At 34.0% G+C, this 23975-nt stretch overlaps 1 protein-coding gene across 1 annotated transcript in view; it reads right to left on the bottom strand.

The window, feature by feature from the left end:
• The window catches only part of LOC128999026 (ELAV-like protein 4), a 50983-nt gene that overhangs the window by 5942 nt on the left and 21066 nt on the right, over positions 1-23975 (bottom strand). The window contains exons 2-3 of the mRNA XM_054425383.1: positions 15038-15064; positions 3058-3320 (exon numbers count right to left, since the gene is read on the bottom strand). Coding sequence (XP_054281358.1) covers positions 3058-3320; positions 15038-15064 — 290 coding nt within the window. The remainder of the gene's footprint in view (positions 1-3057; positions 3321-15037; positions 15065-23975) is intronic.

Here is a 23975-nt window from a genome sequence, read left to right as displayed (position 1 = left end):
GAAGCGATAACATACTTCATCTCAGCTATGAATTTTACAATTTTGTTTGAAAAACCGTAAGCATCTTCACTGTTTGATGGATTAAGAGATCTTATTATTTTTTTATTATATCATTATTCTCTGTTACCAATTTCCACGAAAATTTATTTCTAGAACGATTAGCATTATTTAGAAAATTAGAGAAATCTAAACTCCTACCTTGCTCAACATGAGCCTTCTCTCCTACCTTTTTTCCAACATCTATGTAATGGTTATTAAAATCATCTGCTGAAAAAGGTGGAACGGTATTATTATGTTTGAAAAAATCCCCACTTTCTGATTTTACTATTTGCCAAGCAGCCTTACATATTCCTTAAACTGCTAAAAAATTTCTCATTATAATTAATCTTAGCCACTTTAATCATAGTCTTGTATTTTTTCCTATAAACTGACAGAGTTCTTTTTAAATCATCTTGCTTTGCTAAATTAGGCATTTTTGTTAAATCTGCAAGAAAAAGAACAGTATCTCGCATTTTCTTTAGAGATTCATCAAACCATTTATTCTTTAATTTACTCTTATAATCAGGCCTGATTTTCTTAGATATTCTAGGACAGTTCAAATTGAAATAATAAACAATAGTTTAAGAAATATTCAAAAGCAGTGTTTATATCTAGAGTATGAAAAATAGGCTCCCAATTTGCATTACACAAGCTCAATGCTAACATGCCTAGGTTCTCCCCATTAAGTTTACGGAAAGAAATTTCTTTGAGTACATTTGGTGCTATATTTTTAATTATAAGTTTAAAAAACAAAATGGGATGATCAGATATTTTATAATCCCACACCTTATGAGTGAATTGATGTTGATCAATATTTGTTGCGATATTATCAATACATTTATCCCCTTTGGTCGGGTATTTAAAAACATTATATAAGTTGAAAGATTTTAAAATACTTTTAAGCGATTCAGTACAATTGTCAGTTTTTAAAAAGTCAATATTAAAATCAGCTCCTAGAACAATTTTGTTGATTCAGACGCGATCAGAGGAGACAAAGATGATGTTCCAGCACCCGCGCAAGATTTTCACTATTTCTCCACGGCCACTAGACGTTACTGATTCCGCCGCAATCAGAGGAGACTAAGATGACGTCTCAGCGCCCGCGGAAGATGTTCACTATTTCTCCGCGGCCACATGAGTCGTTCATGATTCCGACGTGTTCAGAGGAGACTAAGATGATGTCTCAGCGCCCGCGCAAGATTTTCACCATATCTCCGTGGCCACTAGTCGTTCATGATTCCGCCGCGATCAGAGAAGACTTAGATGACGTCTCAGCGCCCGCCCAAGATATTTACTATTTCTCCACGGCCACGTGACTCGTTCATGATTCCGACGTGATCAGAGGAGACTAAGATGATGTCTCAGCGCGCACGCAGGTTGTTCACAATTTCTCCACGGCCACATGAGTCGTTCATGATTCCGAAGTGATTAGAGGAGACTAAGATGATGTCTCAGCGCCCGGGCAAGATTTTCACCATATCTCCATGGCCACTAGTCGTTCATGATTCCGCCGCGATCAGAGGGGACTATGACGTATCAGCGCCCACGCAAGATGTTCACCATTTCTTCGCGGCCACATGACTCGTTCATGATTTCGACGTGATCAGAGGACACTAAGATGACGTCTCAGCACTCACACAAAATGGTAAGCGTTTATCCGCGGCCACATAAGTCGTTCATGATTCTAACGTGATCGGAGGGGACTGAGATGATGTGTCATCACTCACGCAAGAAAATAATAGACTTATTTATTAGCTAGTCTCCTATGTTTTATTTTTCAATCAGATTGTTGGAAACAAAAGGTCAATTCATCGAGTTGAAGCAATACCACGTGTATTTCTAAACCCTTAAGTTCCGACCTTTGAAGAATCAGAATATAGAGAGGGGCCTCCCTGGTGAAAGCCGCCAGGGGCCTTATAGATTCTAAATATGGCCCTGGTGATGGGCACCTTAATCTAAGGACAATCCTTAGATCCTGTGACTTGCAACAGTCAGTATTCTCTAGTCAACTTCAGTATTTTGATAGTTGGATTGTTGTGACCCAATAGATTTGTAATTAGTCTCCATAAGGTTGCACACATTTTGTGGATTATAGTAAATTATATACACACTCCCCACTTTTATCTGAAGATTCCTGGAATTGGAATGGACTCTATATCCTAGTTCACAACAATCACTAAACTCACATGGAATGGTGAGCAGGATGTGCATGTGCACTTAAGAATCCTTCCCCACCACCATCACTTTTGTTATTTTGTACAGTAATACCAACAATTACGTTAATTCACATTAGTTTAATTTTAAACTACAGCGTCTACTGGTGTGACTCTTGGTATTGTTGGGAGCCTTTCATTTATTGCTCCCTGTCTTCCATGTCATCCTAATTCACTTAGGCCCAATTTATACTAAAGCCTCTTTCTTGAACAAAATATTAAGCTAAAACAATATAGGCCTAGAGGTATAGGTATCCAAAGACATGTTTGACTATTAGTTCAAAACAAACGTGTGTACTAGTACTACCATTGACTATAGTCAATGGTACTACATCTTGTATTGAAGACAAGACAAAAAAATAATACCTAGAGGCCTACTTTGCTCCTTAAACCCTTAAAGACCCGAAAATAACGTGTATTGTGACATTATGTGTTAGTGATTACACTGAATTATTATTTTTTTTATTACATTTTTGTTCCATTGCAAGTTCCTCTTTCCCAAGCTTAACCAAACTTCACTAGGATCAAGAAAACATGGCTGGATTTAAAACCCATGTACTTTACATATCTACGTATTAACATGGGTATCTTAAAACTAGTCTGGTCCATTTGCTAATTTCCAGACTGATTAAGATGTCCATAGTGAATCTGGAATTTTGGTTTTCATGTGCTGATAAAAAAAGTGCAAGAGTGATAGTCCTCATGACATTTATCTCTTAAGAGTTTTTAAACTGTCAGTTATCTTAACCCATTGTGAAGCGATTTCATCATCCTCTAATCTATTCTACATTTTGTTTAAACTTACCTGTGACTTTGTCCCTGATCAGTTTGCAACTCTCTACATCTCCGATTGAAGAAAACAAAGATCGAATTTCCTCTTGGGTCATGGTTTGTGGTAAATAATTGACGATAAGATTAGTCTTGCTTTCCTCCTGGTTCCCTCCAGGGTTTGTTTGGGATGAAGAATTGTGAGAGTTTGAGGAGGATGATGAGTTTGTGTGTATAGAGCCATTTTGCTGCGGTAATGTGTCCATACCATTTTGCATCATGTTCACGAGGGGTTTCAAACTGAAATCAGAAAAAAACATTATTAGGCTAGATCTAATCGCATGATTTACAGATATGGTGATTGAGTTAGTTTTTAATTCTGGACTATCACTTGAATTGAAGCTAAAACCCTTATTAAAATATAGGCCTACATCTATACAAACGAAATATAAATCATCATTAGGCTATATCCCAATAGTTTATCAGGTATCTCAGTCACAACAACTGCATTATTCTTTTAATAGGCAATTATGATGGCAGTATTAACCTTACAAGATTCAATATTTTAATATTGGCTTGGTTAATTAAGTTAGGCCTATTATCAAAACAAACACAATAGTAATTTGAAGTTATTAAATTAATAAAAACTTATTCATTAGCTAATTAAGAATTATGTTTCTATTTCACAATAACACTTCTCTGTCAAGTGGTTTTATAAAAAGAAGAGTAAGTGGAAGAGTAGGCTAGGCCTATATTTCATTACTAGTACCGAAAGTGGCATTTTTCGAGGCGCGCGAGGCAACACCAGACACACCAACACCAAATTTTACGTGCGAGAGGAAGCCAAGGAGGGGGCCTAATAAATAAAAAGTCCTAATAATAATAAAATGTAACAATACGAGACCTTAGTTCCCAAAAAAATTGGACATGGTACTAATGGACTAAATGTACGAAATGTTCTTTTTTGGGATAAGTCTATAAGGTATTGCCAGTATATAATTTCGAGGATGGAGTCCATATCCATATCCATACTGAGCCTCTTGATGTCCTTTTTGGGTGGCGGAAGCAAATAGTTTGATCTCTCCTCTCGGACTAAAGTCTTGTTTGATACACACACTTATAAGGCAACCTTTGAAAACTATTAAGATCACTAAGATCAGATATATTCGTGTAGTAAATTGATAAAAATCCCGACAACTGAGCTAGAGCACAATTTAACCTAGAGAAATTTGAAATTTGCCGCTAACAACGTGATAACAGAGAAACAACGAAACAAGTGCACCACACCACGTGTCACATGACGTTGAAAGTGTTGTACAGTGTGGCCAACTTCGCAAAACTAAATCTTACTTCATTTGATTAATCCAATTTATTACCATAGATTAAACTTGCTCATATTTAACAATTTAATGTAAATGATAATACACATCATTTGTAATATTTCAATAATAGTTGCAGGATAAAAAAAACAGTCAAAATAATTATTATTTCACAATTATGTTGTTGGTTTGCGGATGTTACAAACATTTCGGCATTTAATCTTTAATAACTGTGGCCTTTTATCTCGAATTATAATTTTTTTAATTTCAGAAGTAATTGTTCATTAGCAACTTGTGCAAGGCAATTAAACATCCATTTACTTTAGAAAAAAACATTGATTGATATAACTCTACCGAAATGCCGCCGCGTAGGAGAGGTAGGTTAGAAAACGAATTAAATCATGGGTTAAAGCCAAACGATGTTAGACGTAGTAGCACATGAGGAATCAGGATTAATATGTCTACAATTTATTAAGCTAGCCCACACTGGCTTACTATACTATACGTACTATCTACATATTGACTTTGGATATGTAGTAGAAGTACTTGTAATCTATTGTAAAATCAGGAGCTTTATTTATCTACCGGCGAGTTTCGTGTTCGTGAAATTTGAGTGAGTTTATGTCAACTAAACGTCTTCTTTGATTCAGGGTGGAGTATGCAATACAAAAACAACCATTAGTGTCTATTTATACTTTTTAATAGATTTATTTTAACGAAATTTACCAATGAAGAGAGATTAAGGTAAATTAGGTCTGGTACACTAGTATAATAATTCACCAACTGATTTAAAGTTACAAGCAAATAGTTTGCCAGTGTGTACATACACTGTACACCAGTGTGTATATCTGAAGCTTGTTCAGGGACAATGAGTGACGTTCGGTCAGTTCTATGGGGAATTCACCAACAACAATCGTTTTACCTTTTTCAATCTTAAACTATTTTTTTCCAAAATCATTTGAAAACCCTTGAATTCACAGTATTCATATTCATAAAGATGTCAGGGGGTAGCAAAATAAAATTACGTTTTAGGGTGAAATCTTCATTGAGTGAAATATTTATACCATTTTTCTCGAACTAGTTGTAAAACTACCATAGATTATCAACATGACAGGTATTCAAACCACTTTAATTAAATCTTTATAATTGAACTAAGCACGGTTCTATATATTGAGTTGTAGTTTTGTAGTAAGTAGTAAGGTCAATATAGCTGTTCCCTGATATTTACAGGGGTTTAATTTAATACAATTACAATTACAAAAGGCTTACTTCGTGCATAGGAATAAAAACTGTACATTCATGCTAGAAATGTACACCTGTAACATCAGCAGATAGGTACAGTAAAATGACAAAAAGTGGTCATAGCTTCATGGCACTTCTAAAATAAGACACATACACACTCCAAATCTAAAAATATCTGACATGTGGCCAAGTTTCCTCTTGCTTTGCGATCAAAGGTTCACAATGTAAATGATAATGCACATCATTTGTAATATTTCAATAATAGTTGCAGCATAAAAAAACAGTCAAAATAATTATTATTTCACAATTATGTTGTTTGTTTGCGGATGTTACAAACATTTCAGCATTTAATCTTTAATAACTGTAATGTAACAGTTCAAAATTATTAATTATTAAGTTATTTTTAATGGTAAGATAATAATGGTAAGGTATGATTTCAATGTTATGCAACTACAGATCATTTTGAAATCGGCACCTTGTATGTGTCGGAAATTGAACACAAGCTACGCATCAAGAAAAAAAAACTTATGAAAAGTTAAAACTATTTTCCTAACGAAATTTTCTACAATGAACAATTGCATTAAAAATATAAAATTGCAAAACACATATGTACATAAAATGAAGTGTTCTCAATGGCAAACTCTTTAGTTTACGTTACGTACAAATGTAATATTTTAAAAGATATTAAAAACCTGATCTAAAATTGATTCATGTGGAACTATTATTATTTACCAGCCTCTGCATGTTTACAAGGACATAACCCACAGATATCCTAACATAGACCTTTTAATTCATCGACCTGTTAAGCTTTAAAGACCCTGAAATACATGGATGGACATTGGTTTAAAAAGTAAGACAATAAATACAATTAATTAGCAACAACCTCGGACAGTACAGTAACAACGAGTTATGAAAAAAAGGTATGAGGTATGAACGTTGTCGTCCTGATTGGTCCTGGTTTGGATTTGTTGGATGCTTGGAAATACTTTGTGACAAATTCTACATTGACTACTTCATGAAATGTAACAGCTAATTAATGAGCCAAATTGGATTAAATGCATTGTAAATGACTAAAATGTCTTGGATGCTCATTGTGATATACAATCTATTATATAACCTCGAGTTACCGAACGAATAACCTACCCATTTGACACGCCTTCGAACCTTCGCCAATTTCGTTTCACATTATCAACATCAGAAAATTAAAATCTGCTAAATTTGTAATTTCAAAATGCAAATTTCTAAAAAAACCCTGAACTGCCATATTATTTTCAATCTATACAATTCAACGGCAATAACACACACTGCAACTATGAGTTCGATTCAAACTTTTCATTTTGTTTAAATAGTTTCACATAATAGTATACAGTCCAACATAATCAAATAGTTGTGAGTAATAAAAATTATCAGTGAAAGAGGAAGAGAACGGTAAAGTCGTTATTCCCAGTTATGGGGTACATGGAAAACCAACAGTAGACCGTATTACTAATTTTAATCAACAAAAGTCCTCATTTCTAAAAGAAGGCCTTATATCTCTTGTGAGTTGTGACTATAGAAAAATTATGAATAGAGAAATTAATTAATATTGCTAGAACTAGTGAATTTGACTAATAGATGTTTGAAATCTGGCATAATTCTTGTGCAATGACTGTTTTGTCCAGTTCGTGAGATAAATTGAGAGAGATGGAATTGGAGAAAGGAAGATAAATGAAAGGTAGAATACGCAGGATTTGGAACAGAGGGTGCAATACAGGGTGATTCAAACGTTAGTAACGCCAATATTTCATATGATTGTTTCTAATCATATGATTCAAACTAACCTATATTAGGGTTTTTTAATTAAATTCACTTTTTTTAAGTTTTGGTATTCTTTTTTTTAATCATCCTGTGTTATACGTCCAACGAACATCCGGGGGGTCCGGGGCCTTCCCCGGGAAAATGTCTGAAAATATAGTGTTTTAAAACGTATTTTACAATATTTGGTAACACATAGAACCAACAAAAACAAAATAGTATATTGTCATTCAAGGAAGGTAAAGTCATAGTTTTTTATGCCAACATTAAAAATTAATAAGTTATTTGAATTTTTTTTGTAAAATGTATATGGTTAAATCCACAAACCCAATAATTAAAAAGAAAAATAATTTTACAGTTGAATAAAGCCTAGATGACAGCCAAGAAAGTTGATGTTTTGTTTTCTGAATAGTTTTGTTAAAGTATAAAATAATGGTACATCTGTGAGTCAACTACTTATTTGATTTAAACATAAATTTAAAACGTTTTTAGAGCATTTTCCATATAATAAGCTATTACCATACTACTCATGGTAAGACCTGTACCCGCGACCGATTTACTTTTTCGTTTTGAGGACCTCAGAGGCCAAAAACGCTCTCCGTTTAAATCTATTGAAATCTATTCAAATATATTTGCGTGTGTGTCCCTTAGCCCGATAACTCGAGCAAAAATGATCCGATTTTGATAAAATTTTGTAGAAGCGTGTAAACCTATGTTTATTCAAATGAGTTTGCGAACCAAAATGATTAGACTATGGGGACGGGGGTTTATGGGGGGTTTTATGGGGTAAAAATTTATTTTTCCCATTTTGACTCTAAAACATAACATTTCACAATTACTTTCCAGACTATTTTGTAGAGCTTAAAAAAGAAATAATTTTGTATAATGAAGTGTTGTTGTATGCCTAACCGGTTACGGAGATAATTAAAAAAAAACTTTAAATTTTAAATTACCATGTGGAGTTAAATATTTAAATATTTTAATCCCCATTTTAAATTCTTATGGAGAATAAATAAACTGTTGTAGTTTGCTTGTTTATGGATAGGCTAAATTATAATAAAAATTGGCAATTTTGTTTATTTCATACTAAGCTATCAACATTTAAATAAAAAAAAACACACCAAGGTACTCATTAAAATTAATGTTTTTTAAAAAAGAAATAAATCTGACAATTTTCAGGGAATATTTTAGTAGAAATCCAGCCACCAGGTAACTGGAAATTCGCTGAGTCTGCAGGTTTGCTGCGGTGGGGGTATTTAGAAATTGTGAACGTATTTTTTATAAATTTCTTAAACCCCTTTTTTGATCAATAAAATTTATTTCAGAACATTATGAGTATAAAATTTATTTCTAATTTCTTTAGCCAAGGGGTGTAAGTGCACCCTCTTGCACCCCACTTTACTTTCTTGCCCATAAGAATACGATGAAGGCGAGTCAATGCTGTCATAGTGAGAATAAAAGACGATTCCAAAAATATGATAACATGGAGAGGTGTAGCACGACTGGCATTTGTCCAACAAGCGGCGACTCGAGTCACAGTAGTGAGTGAGATTGTTGGTGCAGATAAGTCATAAATCCGAACATTGAGCATGTGTATGCCACAACCATGTGGTGTGTACAAGTATGTATAAATCCTACATCATGACAGAGCTGATTTCAATGTTATGCAACTACATATCATTTTGAAATCGGCACCTTGTCTGTGTCGGAAATTAAAGCATCCCTTCTTTACTCACCGTTTCAATTCAATTGGCCGAAGTAAAAATCAAGTAAGACCAATACATTTTATTTGTAACTGGCAGTGAATTGATTGGCGGATTAATTTATCCATAATCAGCACAGCCAATTTAAAATTATATGGTACAATTACGACAGTTAATATTAGTAAATTTCTTGTGTGTAGAATATATAGTGTTCGACGAGCATTTTTTAAATTGTTTAATGATTTTATTTATTATCATTTTTTATTATTATTTTATTTGATTTTTACATTGGTTTTGTTATAGTGTCTAGATACGCATGAGGAATTCTGTATGGAAGAGTCACGAAAACTTCCCAAACCTCTCAAATGTTTGGAATATGCCCGGGATCGCATCTCTCTAGGAGGGATTAAGTGTTTCTTGCGTTTCAACATATTGGCATGAGGAATGCGGATGTTTATTACTCGTTATACCTTTTAAGTCAGGTTTTCCTAGGCGCAGAAGCTGAGTGAGGAAAAGCGATTAACATGGTGTTCCGCACCGCTTCTAGGAAACCAGGAACATTAAATTACCATAGACAATAGAAGTTCGCTTTAATTTAAATATCATAAATAGCCTGCGCAAATCTTTACTGTAACGAAGTGACAGGCACACTTAAATACAAAAAATTAAATATAAAACCTATAAGTTATACTTTCTAACGAGCGTGCTTTGACCCCAGGTGCTCCGTGCGGCAGCTGTTCGAACCACGCATAAATCAAAAACGTCGTCACCCCCCTCCCCCAAAATATACATAACCCCCTCAAGCACACACCAGTCACGGTGGCCAGTGAGTGACCGAATGCATTTTTATGGGGGAACGTGTTTGCATCACGGGAAAGGGGATTTTGTTAAAACTATGTTTTAGCAACTTTACCTAAATTAACGAGTCCGAGATTATTTAATATGTTTTATACAAGTCTGAGGGCAACCCTAAACTCTCGTAAAACTATGAATATAATTCTAAACAAAACTGTTTTATCATTATATTTAAGTTAAATATACAAAAATAGTACGGCGGGTTTTCGTAAATAAAATTAAAGAACAGTACTAATATTTGGTTGCAGATGTAATTACTCAAAGTTCCGTATAAAGTTGTCTACCTATCCTTATGGTGAATAAATTGATGGCTTAATTTTTTTACGTCGTCGTAAGCTTTTATGATTTAATAAAACACAGTTTTATGCTTCTAGTAGCAGCAAATCTAATTACCTATTGAGTCCTTGTTTGAGTGTAAATCTAAATATAAAATTTCTTTTGGAATTCGAAAACTCTTACAGTAGCCTGCACGATTTCTGCGACAGGTATTTTAAGTTCCTAATCTTCGCCATAATCGGGCCTATGGTGCAAACGCTTTTTCAATAGGTACATCTAATATGATTCCCAATCAGCCTAATAAGATCAGTCTAATAAGGTTGGTCTTCTAATATGACCTGTTTCTCTACCAAGTATACACACATTTTTAAGTATGTACAAATTTTCTGGGTGGGAGTCGTAATTATAGTTTGATTTTACATAATTTTTGTCCAATTACTTTCCTGCACACACGTTTAAGAACTAATGTCACTATTCTCGAATTGACAACAAGAAATGTTTTAATCAGTATCCTAGGAGTCAAGTAAGCTAATTGTACAATTATGTTATTCTTGAAGCTTAATACAGTTTTATAAATTGTCTCACACAAGTTAGAAACTAAATGTAAAGAATCCGCTTGTACGGGCAGTTGTAGGTAAAAGTAGATGTATAGGTTTTACTACCCCACTCATATACGCTCAATGCGGAATGTTTATTGGCTATAAACACGTTCTACGCTACGACTACTCCACTCAATTAACAACATTCTTAACTACAAAGTTTTATCCTACAACTTTTTATCCACTATGTTATTATTATTATTATTGGAGAAAGATACAACTAAAAAAGCGGCCCAATTTGTTATGTAGGCCTATGATTTCATAAAACTGTTTATCCTGAAAATGCTGTATGAAGCTTTAAATTATAATTTTACACTGTAGTGGGAGTACTAAGTAGACCTATTATTGTAAATACAATATTCAACCAGTTATAGCTAATTAAATAATAAGGGATTTTTTGTAACACCCCTTATCGACCGTCCATTTTAACAGTTGTTTACGATCGAGCAAAAATATTATGCATATTATGATAAAGCGTACGGGCGGATGATAATTAAAAAGGCAATTTCCTTCAGGACTTCGCCCCCAAGCTTTTGATTTATTTCTAGAGGTCGCTTTAAAGGTCCAGGGCTTTATCAAGTTGGGCTTTATACCAACTTGCTCTTAACGGTTTTAAACGTGAACTGTAATTTAACAACTGATTACCTTTGTCAGATGGTAAAGAATAGACAAAACAGTTTGTGGAAATGGATTATTCTAGTTTATTGATAATGTTTAGCCTGAATGAGTTGGAAAATAACTCTTTGTGGTATTTTATATTTATAATCGGCTTATTTTAAATATTGTAATTTGGTAGTTTTAGTTCATCTAATCATTTTTCCTAAACATACATATATATTAATGTATTTTTTCCTGTAGTTTTTGTTCATTTACTATACAGTATTATCCCACTCCTACAAACATATCATACTGCTTTACCTATATAAAATGCACTATTTGCTTTCTGGCCCTAGTAACACTTGATTTAATTGAACTAATGATAATGAGACTCTCGTAGGATAAGATCTCGATTATTTCTAAACCAGACTGCCTGACGACTTTACGTGGCATCATCTCGTATTCATGGTTTTACATGTTCTTAACAAATCATGAAAGCGCAACTAATCCCGAAACATAAAATTTAGGAAAACGAAAAATTCTAATAAGAAAAATGTTAATAGTATGTCGAATATAACTTGTTTCAATCGCACGTTTGAATAAACTTCAAAGAGAAATACTATAGTATACTGTAAATTTAATGGAAGAACTAAACATTTTATGAAAATATCCGTCACATGAAAGTGGTGGGTGATTAAAAATGTCATGATTGGATCTGTTACATTGTAACATCTATTTCCGCATTTCGCGTGATTGTCATTAATATATTAAATTTACTTTAACAAACACATTTTATTACAGATTTACTACGATTTTTTAAATAATTGACAGGTTGAAGCCGATTTCTGTATGCCTAATTTTTAATATATTAATTACAGATAAAAGGGTCGAAATATAGAGTAAAGGGGTGAATTGAGAAATATATGTCATACCGTCTACATCCTAAATGATGAAAGTGTAAGGACAATCCAGGCTGCACACACACAGACATGTTCACGGACGAGGACTGGTGGCTACTGACTACGGACACAGACTGACGTATTGATCGTTTGGCGTAGACCAGCTGATCTACTGTGCGAGGGTTTGACGTGGACTTCGACCCGACCACTACAAGGACTCCAGGACTTTACGCCCATTACGCCGTTCATTCATTGTCACTAAAAGGAATCGTACTTATATATTTTTAAATGATAAACACACAGATAGGAAAGAGCCCCTGAATATGGGTGTAAAGTGATTCCTATGCAATTAACATAACTAAAATCCTTTGTTAACTTATATTTTAAGTGTTTATGAATGTCTCATCCCGGGTTCAACAAATGGTCGATTTATAGTTATTTTTGACGATTTTGTGTTTATTTGATTTCTTATGGATAGAAACAAAGAATACTTACAGGATGGAAAAAAGTACCGGAGTGTCCAAATATCCAAATGACCAAATCATTACACATGGAAACATTTAATTTTTTATGAGGTTTCTGACGAGTATTTTTCATGTCCTAACCGTGTTCGTGGATTTTAAAAACCCGGATGTAAGATCAGGAGAAAGTATAAAAATTGTAAGCATATATTAGGTTTTACATCAAAATAAATATAAATTAGGTACCGTGTATATATTTTAATAAATGTAAGCCCGTCCCTATAAAAGCTCCTCTAGTTGTAAAAGTAAAAAAAAAATAAAACAGGATATTTGGTTTTAAGCTCAACTCTATGTTTAACTGCTTCCAAATAATTACTTACGATCGTACTACGATTGCTTTCATAGCAATGAAAGACAGTTGAGCGGAGAAATCATGTTTCGTGATTTTTAATAAAGCAATAAATGGAAAAGAATTATAGATATAATACAAAATACAAATGTTCCCACACTCTGCACTGCTAGCCTTTAACTACTTCCTTCACCACTTCCAACGTTGTAGACCTGTTTCCCTCCCTTCCCATTGCATTTTAGAATTGCAGATACATTAATCTAACTGCCACAGACGGTTCCCACACTCCGGACTGTTCGCCTTTACTACTTCCTTCACCACTTCCTACGTCTTGGACCTGTTTCCCTCCTTTCCCATAACATGTTAGTAATGCAGATACAATAATGTAACTGCCACAGACGGTTCCCACACTCCGGACTGTTCGCCTTTACTACTTCCTTCACCACTTCCTACGTCTTGGACCTGTTTCCCTCCCTTCCCATAACATGTTAGTATTGCAGATACAATAATGTAACTGTCACAGACGGTTCCCACCCCCCGCATTGCCAGCCTTTACTACTTCCTTTACAACTTCCTACGTCGTGGACTTATTCCCCCCCTTCCCATAGCATTTTAGTATTTTAGATACAATTATCTAAAGCTACGGTTTCCAAGATCACGCCGGGCAGACAGCGTGAGTGGACAAGCGTGATTACGTAATCAAGATTAAATTGAAGCCATGCTTTTATATGGGTGCGGTTTCCAAGCGCGAGCGATCACGCCGGACATGAGTTTTCCCGCCATCTGTCCGGCGTGTCCTGAGCGTGGCACGCTGAAAATGTCCCCAGCCATTTCTGGCGTGCACGCCGAGCGTACAAGTGTAGGACTCTTGAGGATACTCATTTTGTTTCGAGCTATAACACTGTTTTAAACAGCGAAGTCCGCTCTCTTGCAAACCACCCTCACCCTCACGCCGAGCTTGATAGGACATCCGCCGGACCAAAATTAAGCACCAACGGACATCACGCCGGACAGATCACGCTGGCGTGATCTTGGAAAAACGTTTTTCACACTCCGCACTTCTCGCCTTTACTACTTCCTTCACCACTTTCTACGTCGTGGACCGGTTTAAGTTTGCAATTTATGAGATGGATCCATGAATGTGATTCTTCAACGAATTGTTTAAGATAACATGTTACAGTATTTGTTATAACCTTATTTATCTACGTAAATAAAATCTGTTAATGTACCTAAAAGAAGGTGAGTTTTATCTATGACTGTACATATTCGATCGATCAGTGTTAGATTCCAAATTGCTACTTGAATGTAAATATAAGTTACTTTAAAATGATATAGGCATTATCAAAAATTAAAATTGGTTACGTCCAAACCATCCAAACATTTGACAAAACAACCTTGGTAAGTTTGGCTAAAATATGTTGAGCCGTTATTGAGATTAAGTGTTATAAAGGAGCATTGAAGTTGATCCCAAAGAGCTTCGCTTCACTCTGCTGAAAAATTACAATAATTGACCTATAGGTGTCAAAATATTAGATTGCATAGTGGACTAAAATGTATCGTTATGAACCACTTGAAAATTCCATTCATGGGCCATAAGTTTGTGAACTGTCGCAAACTAAGAGATATACTAACGTACCCTACCCTCAAGCTTTCGAAGCAATTCATAAGTTTTGTCTGGCTTTGGTTCTCTTCCGATCTAGATTTTACGTTGTGCTTATACAAATACTAGCCACGCACTGATCCATAGCTAACAAATTAAATTTAAGGACAACAATCAATACAGTTCATCAGCATAAAACTATATATTGAAAACAATAATGAGGCCTACACCTTATTGTTTCTGATACCAAAGCAGAAATCATTCGCCCTAACTTTATTACAATGACTCATTAGTATGCCTACACGCTTTACATTATAACTTACTTTTTCGACTTAGCCGACGCGTCCACCCTAAAACAGAAGAAAAGCAGAATTACAAAAGTAATTCAGATTATTAATTTTTATATAAAAATGCAAATCCAATGCAAAGCTGCTCAAGGCGCAACTACCATTGGGGATCTGCAGCAAATCGCATAAACACCAAAGGTGTTTGAATTATGTTAGTTAAATATGACGCATCTTTATAACACGATTAGTTAAATATCAGCTGGAATTTTAGTGAGACGTACGGATGGGTTTAGTTTCGAACCATCAAAATGCTTCTGACTTTTTAGGATCGGACCAAAAACTGAATACCAAATATTCTCTATATCCACTGTTTTAACGTGCGTTTGGACGTCTATCGAAAACATTAGGTCAGCGCCGTCAACGTTGCGTCTGATAAGTAATTGCTGATTTTGAGCCTGACTCTGCAGTTGCACTAATTATTATCATTGTGGCAGCGGTCAATATCGGCTTGCTCATATGGCTTATCGCTACCTCGCCGTCTGTATATTACTGAACAGATTGTGACAAAATATACTGATTTGGTAGCAATTAAATGACAATTAATTTTAAATACCACATGAAAAATCCTGTATGAAGATACATTTCACCAAAATTTCCCTCAATTATCCCCTGGGGAATTCCCCCCTACTCAATAATTGTATGGCTTGAAAGGGTTTTTTATCTGTACGCAGTAATTTTGAAATTTTAGTGTGCACACGTCAGTGCATAGATTATTCACTCGCTGATATAAAATGTGTTCTTACATTTGAATAATCACTCCGTCGACAACTAATTACTCTATTTGTTATAATAATAACGAACACGTTGGTAGAGATTGTTCTTTTTAGATCGTGGTTATCAGGGAAGGGAAACACTTTATAAGCATTGCATATTAAATATGTTCATTAAAAAATTATTAATCAAGAGTTATTTCCTCAAGTGATGTTGAAAAATGCTCATGATACTTTAAACTTAAATCGTGGTCATTAATCATTGACCGTTGTGCAAATTTTAGTGCATTCTTTCAAACCTGTTACATTTCCTAACACTCCAAATTTAATGCAAGTTTTCCATACATTCGTATACTTGCTTATACAGGGTGATTGGTACTCAGTGTGACAAACATTTTTTGGTATAAGTACAAAGTAAATGCAGTGTGATGATGCATATAAAAGGTTCCAAGTCTAAAAACTAGCTTTCCAAAGAATTATTTTATGTTTTTCAAAAATAACTATGTTTTTAAACTTAATACAGCTATTTCTCAATTACCTGTAAATGAGTTTGAGTAGATAATGTCATTTTCGTGTTCTACATTACATTTTGAATAAGAATAATATAAAATGATGAGGGATCAGTTGTAAAAACTCCATTGTAAATAGATTCAAAGATACAAATTAAGATGTTTGATAAAAATTTAAAAAAAAACATTGGTCTATTGTATTTGTTCACACCCTGTATACAAGAAAGTGTCCGAATATGGTAAAAACTGCGCCATTTTATAAGCCTCCTAACCATAAATATATATGCTACACCATTGAGCTTTATGTCTGCTTATGTACGCTTTAGTGGTTTGAAGACTACAAAACATGGTGTCTTTAACATTTGAAACACAGAAAGTCCGCATGCATTAAGCGAAAGTTGTATTTTTGTTTCAGCTTGAACAGTAAGAAACAGTACAAAAGTTCCCTGTTTTCTGGTATTCAAACCACTAAAACAAACGAAAGAATATCTAAACCTCAATAGTGTAGCATATGGTTGGAAGGCTTATAAAATGGCGCAGTTTTTACCATATTCGGACACTGTCTTGTATACAGGGTGTGAAAAAAGACCAATGTTTGTTTAAATTAAATCATACATAAATATACATTGGAGTTTTTACAACTGATCCTCCGTCATTTTCTATTATTCTTATTCATAATTTAATGTAGAACACGAAAATGACAGTATCTACTCAAATACATATACAGGTAATTGAGAAATTGCTGTATTAAGTTTAAAAACATAGTTATTTTTGAAAAACATAAAATAATTCTTTGGGAAGCTAATTTTTAGACTTGGAACCTTTTATATGCATCATCACACTACATTTACTTTGTACTTACACCAAACATTTTTTGTCACACTGAGTACCAATCACCCTGTATGTGTTCTATAATTTAATAAAACTAAAAACTAAAAGTGTTGTAGTTAGGAGTCCTTACAGGCTAGTGGCCACCTGGGATTATTTCAAACAGCTGTCGAAGGGTTATTTATCATCCAAATTTTTTTTTCCGAAAACCAAAGTGATTAAAAATTTAAACATCTAGTGCACTGTGGGATTAGAAATGTTCTTCCTACTTTTGTAATTGTTGTACGAGTTATAATATCTAGGCTCCAAGGACTCTTAAATGTACACTTGATATGTACTGCAATTCCCCCAAATATTATGCGAAACTTAAAAAATATAAATTTGGTTACCAAGGGATAGGAGACAAACCCTAAACGAAGTGCATTAAAACATTGAAAGAGTTGAATGTAGAAAGCTAAAGTTCCTTTACTCACTTACAGATAAAATCGTGGTTGAAGATTCTCAAAATCTGCCCAAAGTATAACTAAAGTTGGATCAAAAGTAACCGAAAGAATACAGTGAATATTTACTAAACGATTTGTGTAGCAATGTGATCCAAAGTTACAGGTTAGCAAATTGCTCATGAAGTAAACACGACACGACCAAGTAGTAAACCCTGTTATTGCTTTTCAAGTGTCCATTTGAATCCGTCACTTACGCCCAATGAGAGACCTACACAAGGGAATCTACGTTCTTGATATAATCTAGCAAGTTTTATACTGTATAAGCAAGCTGTTCTCCGTTTTTATATACGTAGAATTAAATGGTAAAATCTATTTCATTTTAATCGCGTGTGCATGGCATACTTGCACAATAATGCACATTAGGCAATGCTCGAGTCTCAGAAATATTATTAAAAAAGCAAACTTATCCACAAACTTACCTTTGACCACGAAACGCAAGTAGTGCAAGATGATTTACATATCGTTGGTATAGCTTATTTAAATCCACTACATTCATCCCTGGCCACATAATTAACAATATAAATCAGGATTAATACAAGAGAAGTCACGAATCAAGATTCTTTGCACTTAAAGTGAAAGCTCACCCTCCCTACCAATGTTGAACCTTACCCCTAATTTACTATTCAAGCATGCACCTGAAGGTTTAGGGAATTTTCGGTTTACTAATGGAAAAATACCAAGATTCCACATACAAGTTTGTTTTGAGTTTTAAGAATGTTGAAACCTTATGAACCACTTTGCACGTCTATATGGAAAGTTACTGTATTTAAATAACTACGAAATAGCCAATCAAGCTTGATAACAATTGGACATGTATGTGTATATAATTCTGGAGTGATTTAAAAAAAGTTTGGTCATAGATCAGTTTATTGGTTCATTAAGTTTCAAACTCGCATTCTCCTGCAGTACAAAATGTATATGTAGCGCAAAAAATAGTTTGTAATATACGCTAGTTCATTATGAAACTAACATGAAAACACAATAATTATGGTTGTTATGGGTAATCAGTTTTTGGTAAAACACCAATGATTAGAAATACTTAATTTAAAATTATTCAATAAATAAAATCCAATTATTAAAAGATACCTTAGCTGAGAGTGTTTTTCCAAAGAAACCACAGTCTGTTGACTAAAAATGATAAGCTCACTTAAACGTAGAGCTAACGAATTAACACAACACCTGCACGTCCGAGCACATCAAACAGTTAGGTGACAGTGAGAAGGCCAAGAAGAGAAGAATTACAGGCGATAGTGTAAACAAGAGGTGGGAGGGAGAGGTGGAAAGGACGTCACGTCATTCTTGTCAGCTGTGCGAGTTCTAGCGAGGGAAAAGAGGGATGATTCTATGACGTAATATTTATGGTACGATTCACATTCTGTAGGACATCTCATCTGTTCGAACTGTGGCATAGCTGTCAAATTGCTCTAACAGAATGATTAATTATTCTTTAATTTGGGATGAATATATTTTTTAGATTTGATGAAACATATTTTTAATGTTTGTTGTTATTTTAAAATAAAAATAATGTATTTGGATGAGGTATATTTTTAGACTAGATAGCCTTTCAACTTATACCGGTCGTACGTTTGAATAACTATTCTTAGATTTGTTTTGGATTTTGTAAATTGTTATTTGTTACAATTGATATATATTATAATAACTAGTCTTTGTTTTGAACATTGAAAATAATCGTTGATATAGTAGATTTTGCAGATCTAAATAAAAAATAGTTTAACACCAATTAATGGCTTAATTCCAAAGTATTATAAACGAGAAACATGTCAACATTGTGTTGTTTCTTTTCACATAGGCTAGGGCTAAAACTTTCTACTTCCAACACAGGTTATGCATTTCAAATGGAGTTTGTCATTATCAAAGTACTTTAACCTTTTGACAATGATTCAAAAGTTATGCTAGGCTTTGTTATTTTTCCATTTCGGGCTAACACAACCACAATCATCATACATTCATATAATAATCCTATACCAACTAACCACATTTACCTAAACGAAACAAAAACAATTTGAAACTTGCTGGAACTACGAAACTAAAGTGAAGATTTATAACAAGAAAGGAGGGAAATCAAACCAGTATGACGTCCGTGAATCCTTCCATTTCTCTATCGTGAACCCTGAGCATCAAAATTTCCCCAATCTCCTTGACTATTTTTTGCAATTAAATGCTGAGTCTGGATTTTTGAAAATTCCAAGAAAATGCGTTTTTTACGCTTGTTGTGGCTAAACCATTGGTCTAATCAGAAAACGAAGAACACTTACTGCATTTAGATTTAACAATCTATAATATTGTAATTTAATGCTTTTTTCCATCTCCACCCCTTCACCCATATCGCTCTAAACTTCAAATTTCGATATTTTTCCTCATGTTTCTTCACGTCTGTTGCGGCTCAACCGTATGTCTGACCAAGAAACGGAGAGCACATACAGTTCCTTGGTTTCAACGATCTACAACTTTGTTATTTAACATTGTTTTCCATCTTCACTCCTTCATCCCCAAATTCACGCTTGAACTTGAAATTTTGACTTTATTTCCCTGTTTTGGTGGTTTCGGCTGCCCTGGAGTAGGTTAAAATTTGTTTGGCATGTTTGATCCAACACTTAATTTTACATATGTCTAAAGTTTATTCTTAACCGATTATGGAATTTTTACTCACCCTACTCAACCCTGAAATTAGGGGGGGGATGATTTTAGATTGAAAAACCCTGATTTTTAAGTTTTCCTTCAATTAAAATTACACAAACGAAAGATTAAATAAAATCAAACTTATTTTTGTTATCGGTATACACATTTTTATAGTGTACATTTTGTTCCGTTGCGCCTTTCACGTATCTTCCCTCCGACCTACTCAAAAAACCCATTTCGATAGTTGTGTCCTTAGAATTTAAGGATATGCCCACTTACCCACTCATATTAGAGCTAGAACTTTGCAATTTGTTAGGGGTGTTGGTATTTAGCCCAGACACCCGGGGAAATTCCAAAAAGTCGCATTTTCAAATTTTAACCCTCCCCCCCCCGAAATATCGAATTCCCCCCCCCCATGTTATGTATGGGGAATAACATTGAAAGTTACCGACATAAACCGTTTAGAAACGTGCTAGAGACTTGAAATTTCGTAGTATTGTAGTATGGTATCTTAAATTTACGGTGCAATTTGCCGTTGTTTTCAAATTTTAAGCACCCCCAAAATCCAAAATGGTGGACATCTAAAAACGTCAAAACATGTTTTTTTAAAACGGCTATAACTCAAAAATACTAAGAGCTAGCAAAGATTTGAAAGAATTGTCAGAGTCAGGAATTTCTACAAAATACTAGAAAGCGTTTTTCTGAAAATCGCACCTCTTAACACCTCCTTTCAAAAATTGGTCAATTTCTTTCAAATTTTTAATGGTTTTCTCTAATTCTTCTACCTAAGTAATTTATTTTGCTAATATAATTAATGCTTTGTATTCTCCTTAGTTAACTTTAAATTTTAGTCTTTACTTGTTTTTTTCGTTACTTTACTCTTTGACCCCCAAAATTCAAGTTAAATTGTCAAAATTTTAAATATTTTTCTACTTTTAAGAGGTTATAACAGATTCTTTGCCTATTCTATGGGCAAAACGGTATTGAAACTATACACAGTTTACTGTATTAGATCTAACACCAAGGTATGAACACTAAAAGTTCCATATAAAAATTACCCCTCTCCGAAATCGATTTCTTCTCCTTAAATATATATCCCCTAGCCACCACATCGGTCTAAATCACGTTTACCCACTTCTAAATTATCTGGAGATCTGAAATTTGGCACGATTGTAGGTATTTCGCCCTTTTCGAAATGTGATATTTTACAATAATGACCCCCCCCCTTCCGAAATGTCAAACTACCCCCTCCCATGTTGTTCTTAAGGGGGATAACCTCGAAAGTGACCGACTTTAGTATGCGGATCTAAACTGTTTAGAAAAGTGCTAGAGACTTAAACCATACAATAGTGTAAAACGTCACCTTAAATTAGAAAAAAACATTTTTAAAAGTCCTATTTTCAAGTTTTAACCCCCCCCCCCCTTAAAATCCAACATGTTGGTCATCTGAAAACAACATAACACGTTCTATACAGTAATTAAAATATTATAGGATGACTAGCTAAGTGTTGAAATGATTATCATGGTCAGGAATTAAATTTTCTACTAAACCTTCAAGGTGATTTCCGAAAGTCACCCCTTGAAAACGCCCTACTTTCAAAAATATGAAATTATTTTTAATTTTTGTATCATTTTGCAATTTGTTTCTACCTAAGTATATGTTTATTGCAAATAATATTAATGCTTACTCTCCTCTGTTTGATCATCGATTTTTGGGATTATATGTTTTTTCGTTACTTTACTCCTTGGCCCCAACACCTAAGTTAAATGTCAAAATTTGAAATATTTTACCACTTTCAAGAGGTTATAATAAAGGGTGTCCACAAAAGATTAGTACAATTTCATACATTAGCCATACTGTTAAATTTCAACACACGGTGTTCTGCTTTTGTTTGTGTATTACAAACTGCTTAAATTTAGTATTACTCATGTATTTGCCAAGTTTGTTCATCCCAATCGGTATAGTGACCTAAAATGGAAAATGTTGACTAGCCGATTTAATGGACGAGGTTGGCATAATGACTTCCTAGTTTTTTAGGGACTATATTATAATAATTACTATATTATTATATTTTTTAAGGGACTGAGTCCTTTTTTTACCATATAATAAGGTTAACCCCTATCGTACGTAAAAAAATAACAATATGGCTATGAAATTGTACTTATCTTTTGTGGACACCCTGTAGATTCTTTACATATTTTATGGGCGCAAGGTATTGAAACTATACACAGTTTAAAGTGTAAGAGCTTACACCAAGTAATGAATATAGAAGTATCATATAAAATATCCCCCTCCCCCTTCCAAATCGATTTCCCCCCTTATGTATTATGGCCACCACTCGTGCATCGGTCTAAATCCCGTTTACCCACTTCCAGATTAGCTAGAGATCTGATATTTGGTAGGATACGATTGCCGGTCTTGGTCCCAAACAACCTATAAATGCCATTAATTAATTGAACTCTCTACCAACGAAAAGATCAGTCACAATATCGAACTGTCAAGTGTAAAGCCAGCATTAGATGAAATATCCATATATTCCAATCTATCTAGTGATATTTTAGCAGTCCAGTCAGTTGATAACGTAACCCTTGACCAAAGGATAAGTTCTGCAAAGGCTCTATCTGATAAGGCTCTTCAATGATTCCGAAAGGTACTTAAGGTTATGATAGCAATTTTGAATTGGTAATGGTTGGCAAGATAGTTGGTAAACGTACCAGTCTGATGGTTTGAATTTCTTCAAGGATTTTGGAAATTGACAAGACTATGGAGTAAAACACGTATGGCTACATACGGTTCATATTTATTATAGTGCGTTATCAAATATATGAGTTAAATTCGATTGTGATGTATATTCACTGCATAATACTGAAGGACTACGCCACAAATATACGTCAAGTAAATCCTACGTAGCTTACGGTTTAAGACTCGTAAATATTTGTTTAACAAATTTAACGAATTTAGGTTAAAAACTACTCGGAAAAAATTGAATTGCACATCAATTTGTGGGAAAATTATTGATGAAACGACATCCTCACAATTTTAGGCACACAGGTACAACGCATTTTAAATCGGGACCAATATACACAAATTATACCTAACATTAAAGAAGTAGACAAAAAGTAATACAATTACCACAGTATCATTCCAGATTTCAGTTATGCAGCATGTTATTAACCTCGGGACAAGGATGATTGCTTATTTTATGCTTTGTCCGTGTCAATCAAAATGTACGGAATAGAGCTCTGGGCTAGCTGCTCAAACACCGAAACAATTTTTTTTATAAAAAATAATCCTTAAATTATGACATCTTTCAAGCCCAGACAATCCTGTAAAGCAAAACGATATTTAAAGAATTTAAAATTGTATCAACTTTTGCCCTACAAACATTAATCAAAATTAGAGAGATCTCGAATGTCAAATGAGAATTTGGTATGATTTTAAACTACCCATTAAATCATTAGCGAGTCTTGCTTTACTAGAACCCTTCCACAGTATCTAGGGGAAAATATGTATGATAAACTGCTTGTTCGTGTCAAGTCAATATAAACATTCGAGAAACAAGGAAAATAAGTTACGAGATTGCTAATAAAATATACTATGAAGTACATTTGGAATTAATTGTCGAGGTTGTTATCTATTTTAACTGAATACGGTAATGTGTCTATTTCTCATTATTGTTGGTTTTGTAAAACCCCATGTGAAAATATATTATTAGAAAAACGT

The sequence above is a fragment of the Macrosteles quadrilineatus genome, unplaced genomic scaffold (assembly GCF_028750875.1).
Source record: "Macrosteles quadrilineatus isolate MER2022 unplaced genomic scaffold, UCM_ALF_1.0 Scaffold_7__1_contigs__length_78375512, whole genome shotgun sequence".
Taxonomy (NCBI): Eukaryota; Metazoa; Arthropoda; class Insecta; order Hemiptera; family Cicadellidae; genus Macrosteles; species Macrosteles quadrilineatus.
The sequence above is the reverse complement of the archived record's forward strand: the minus strand, read 5'-3'. Positions and strand labels throughout refer to the sequence as shown.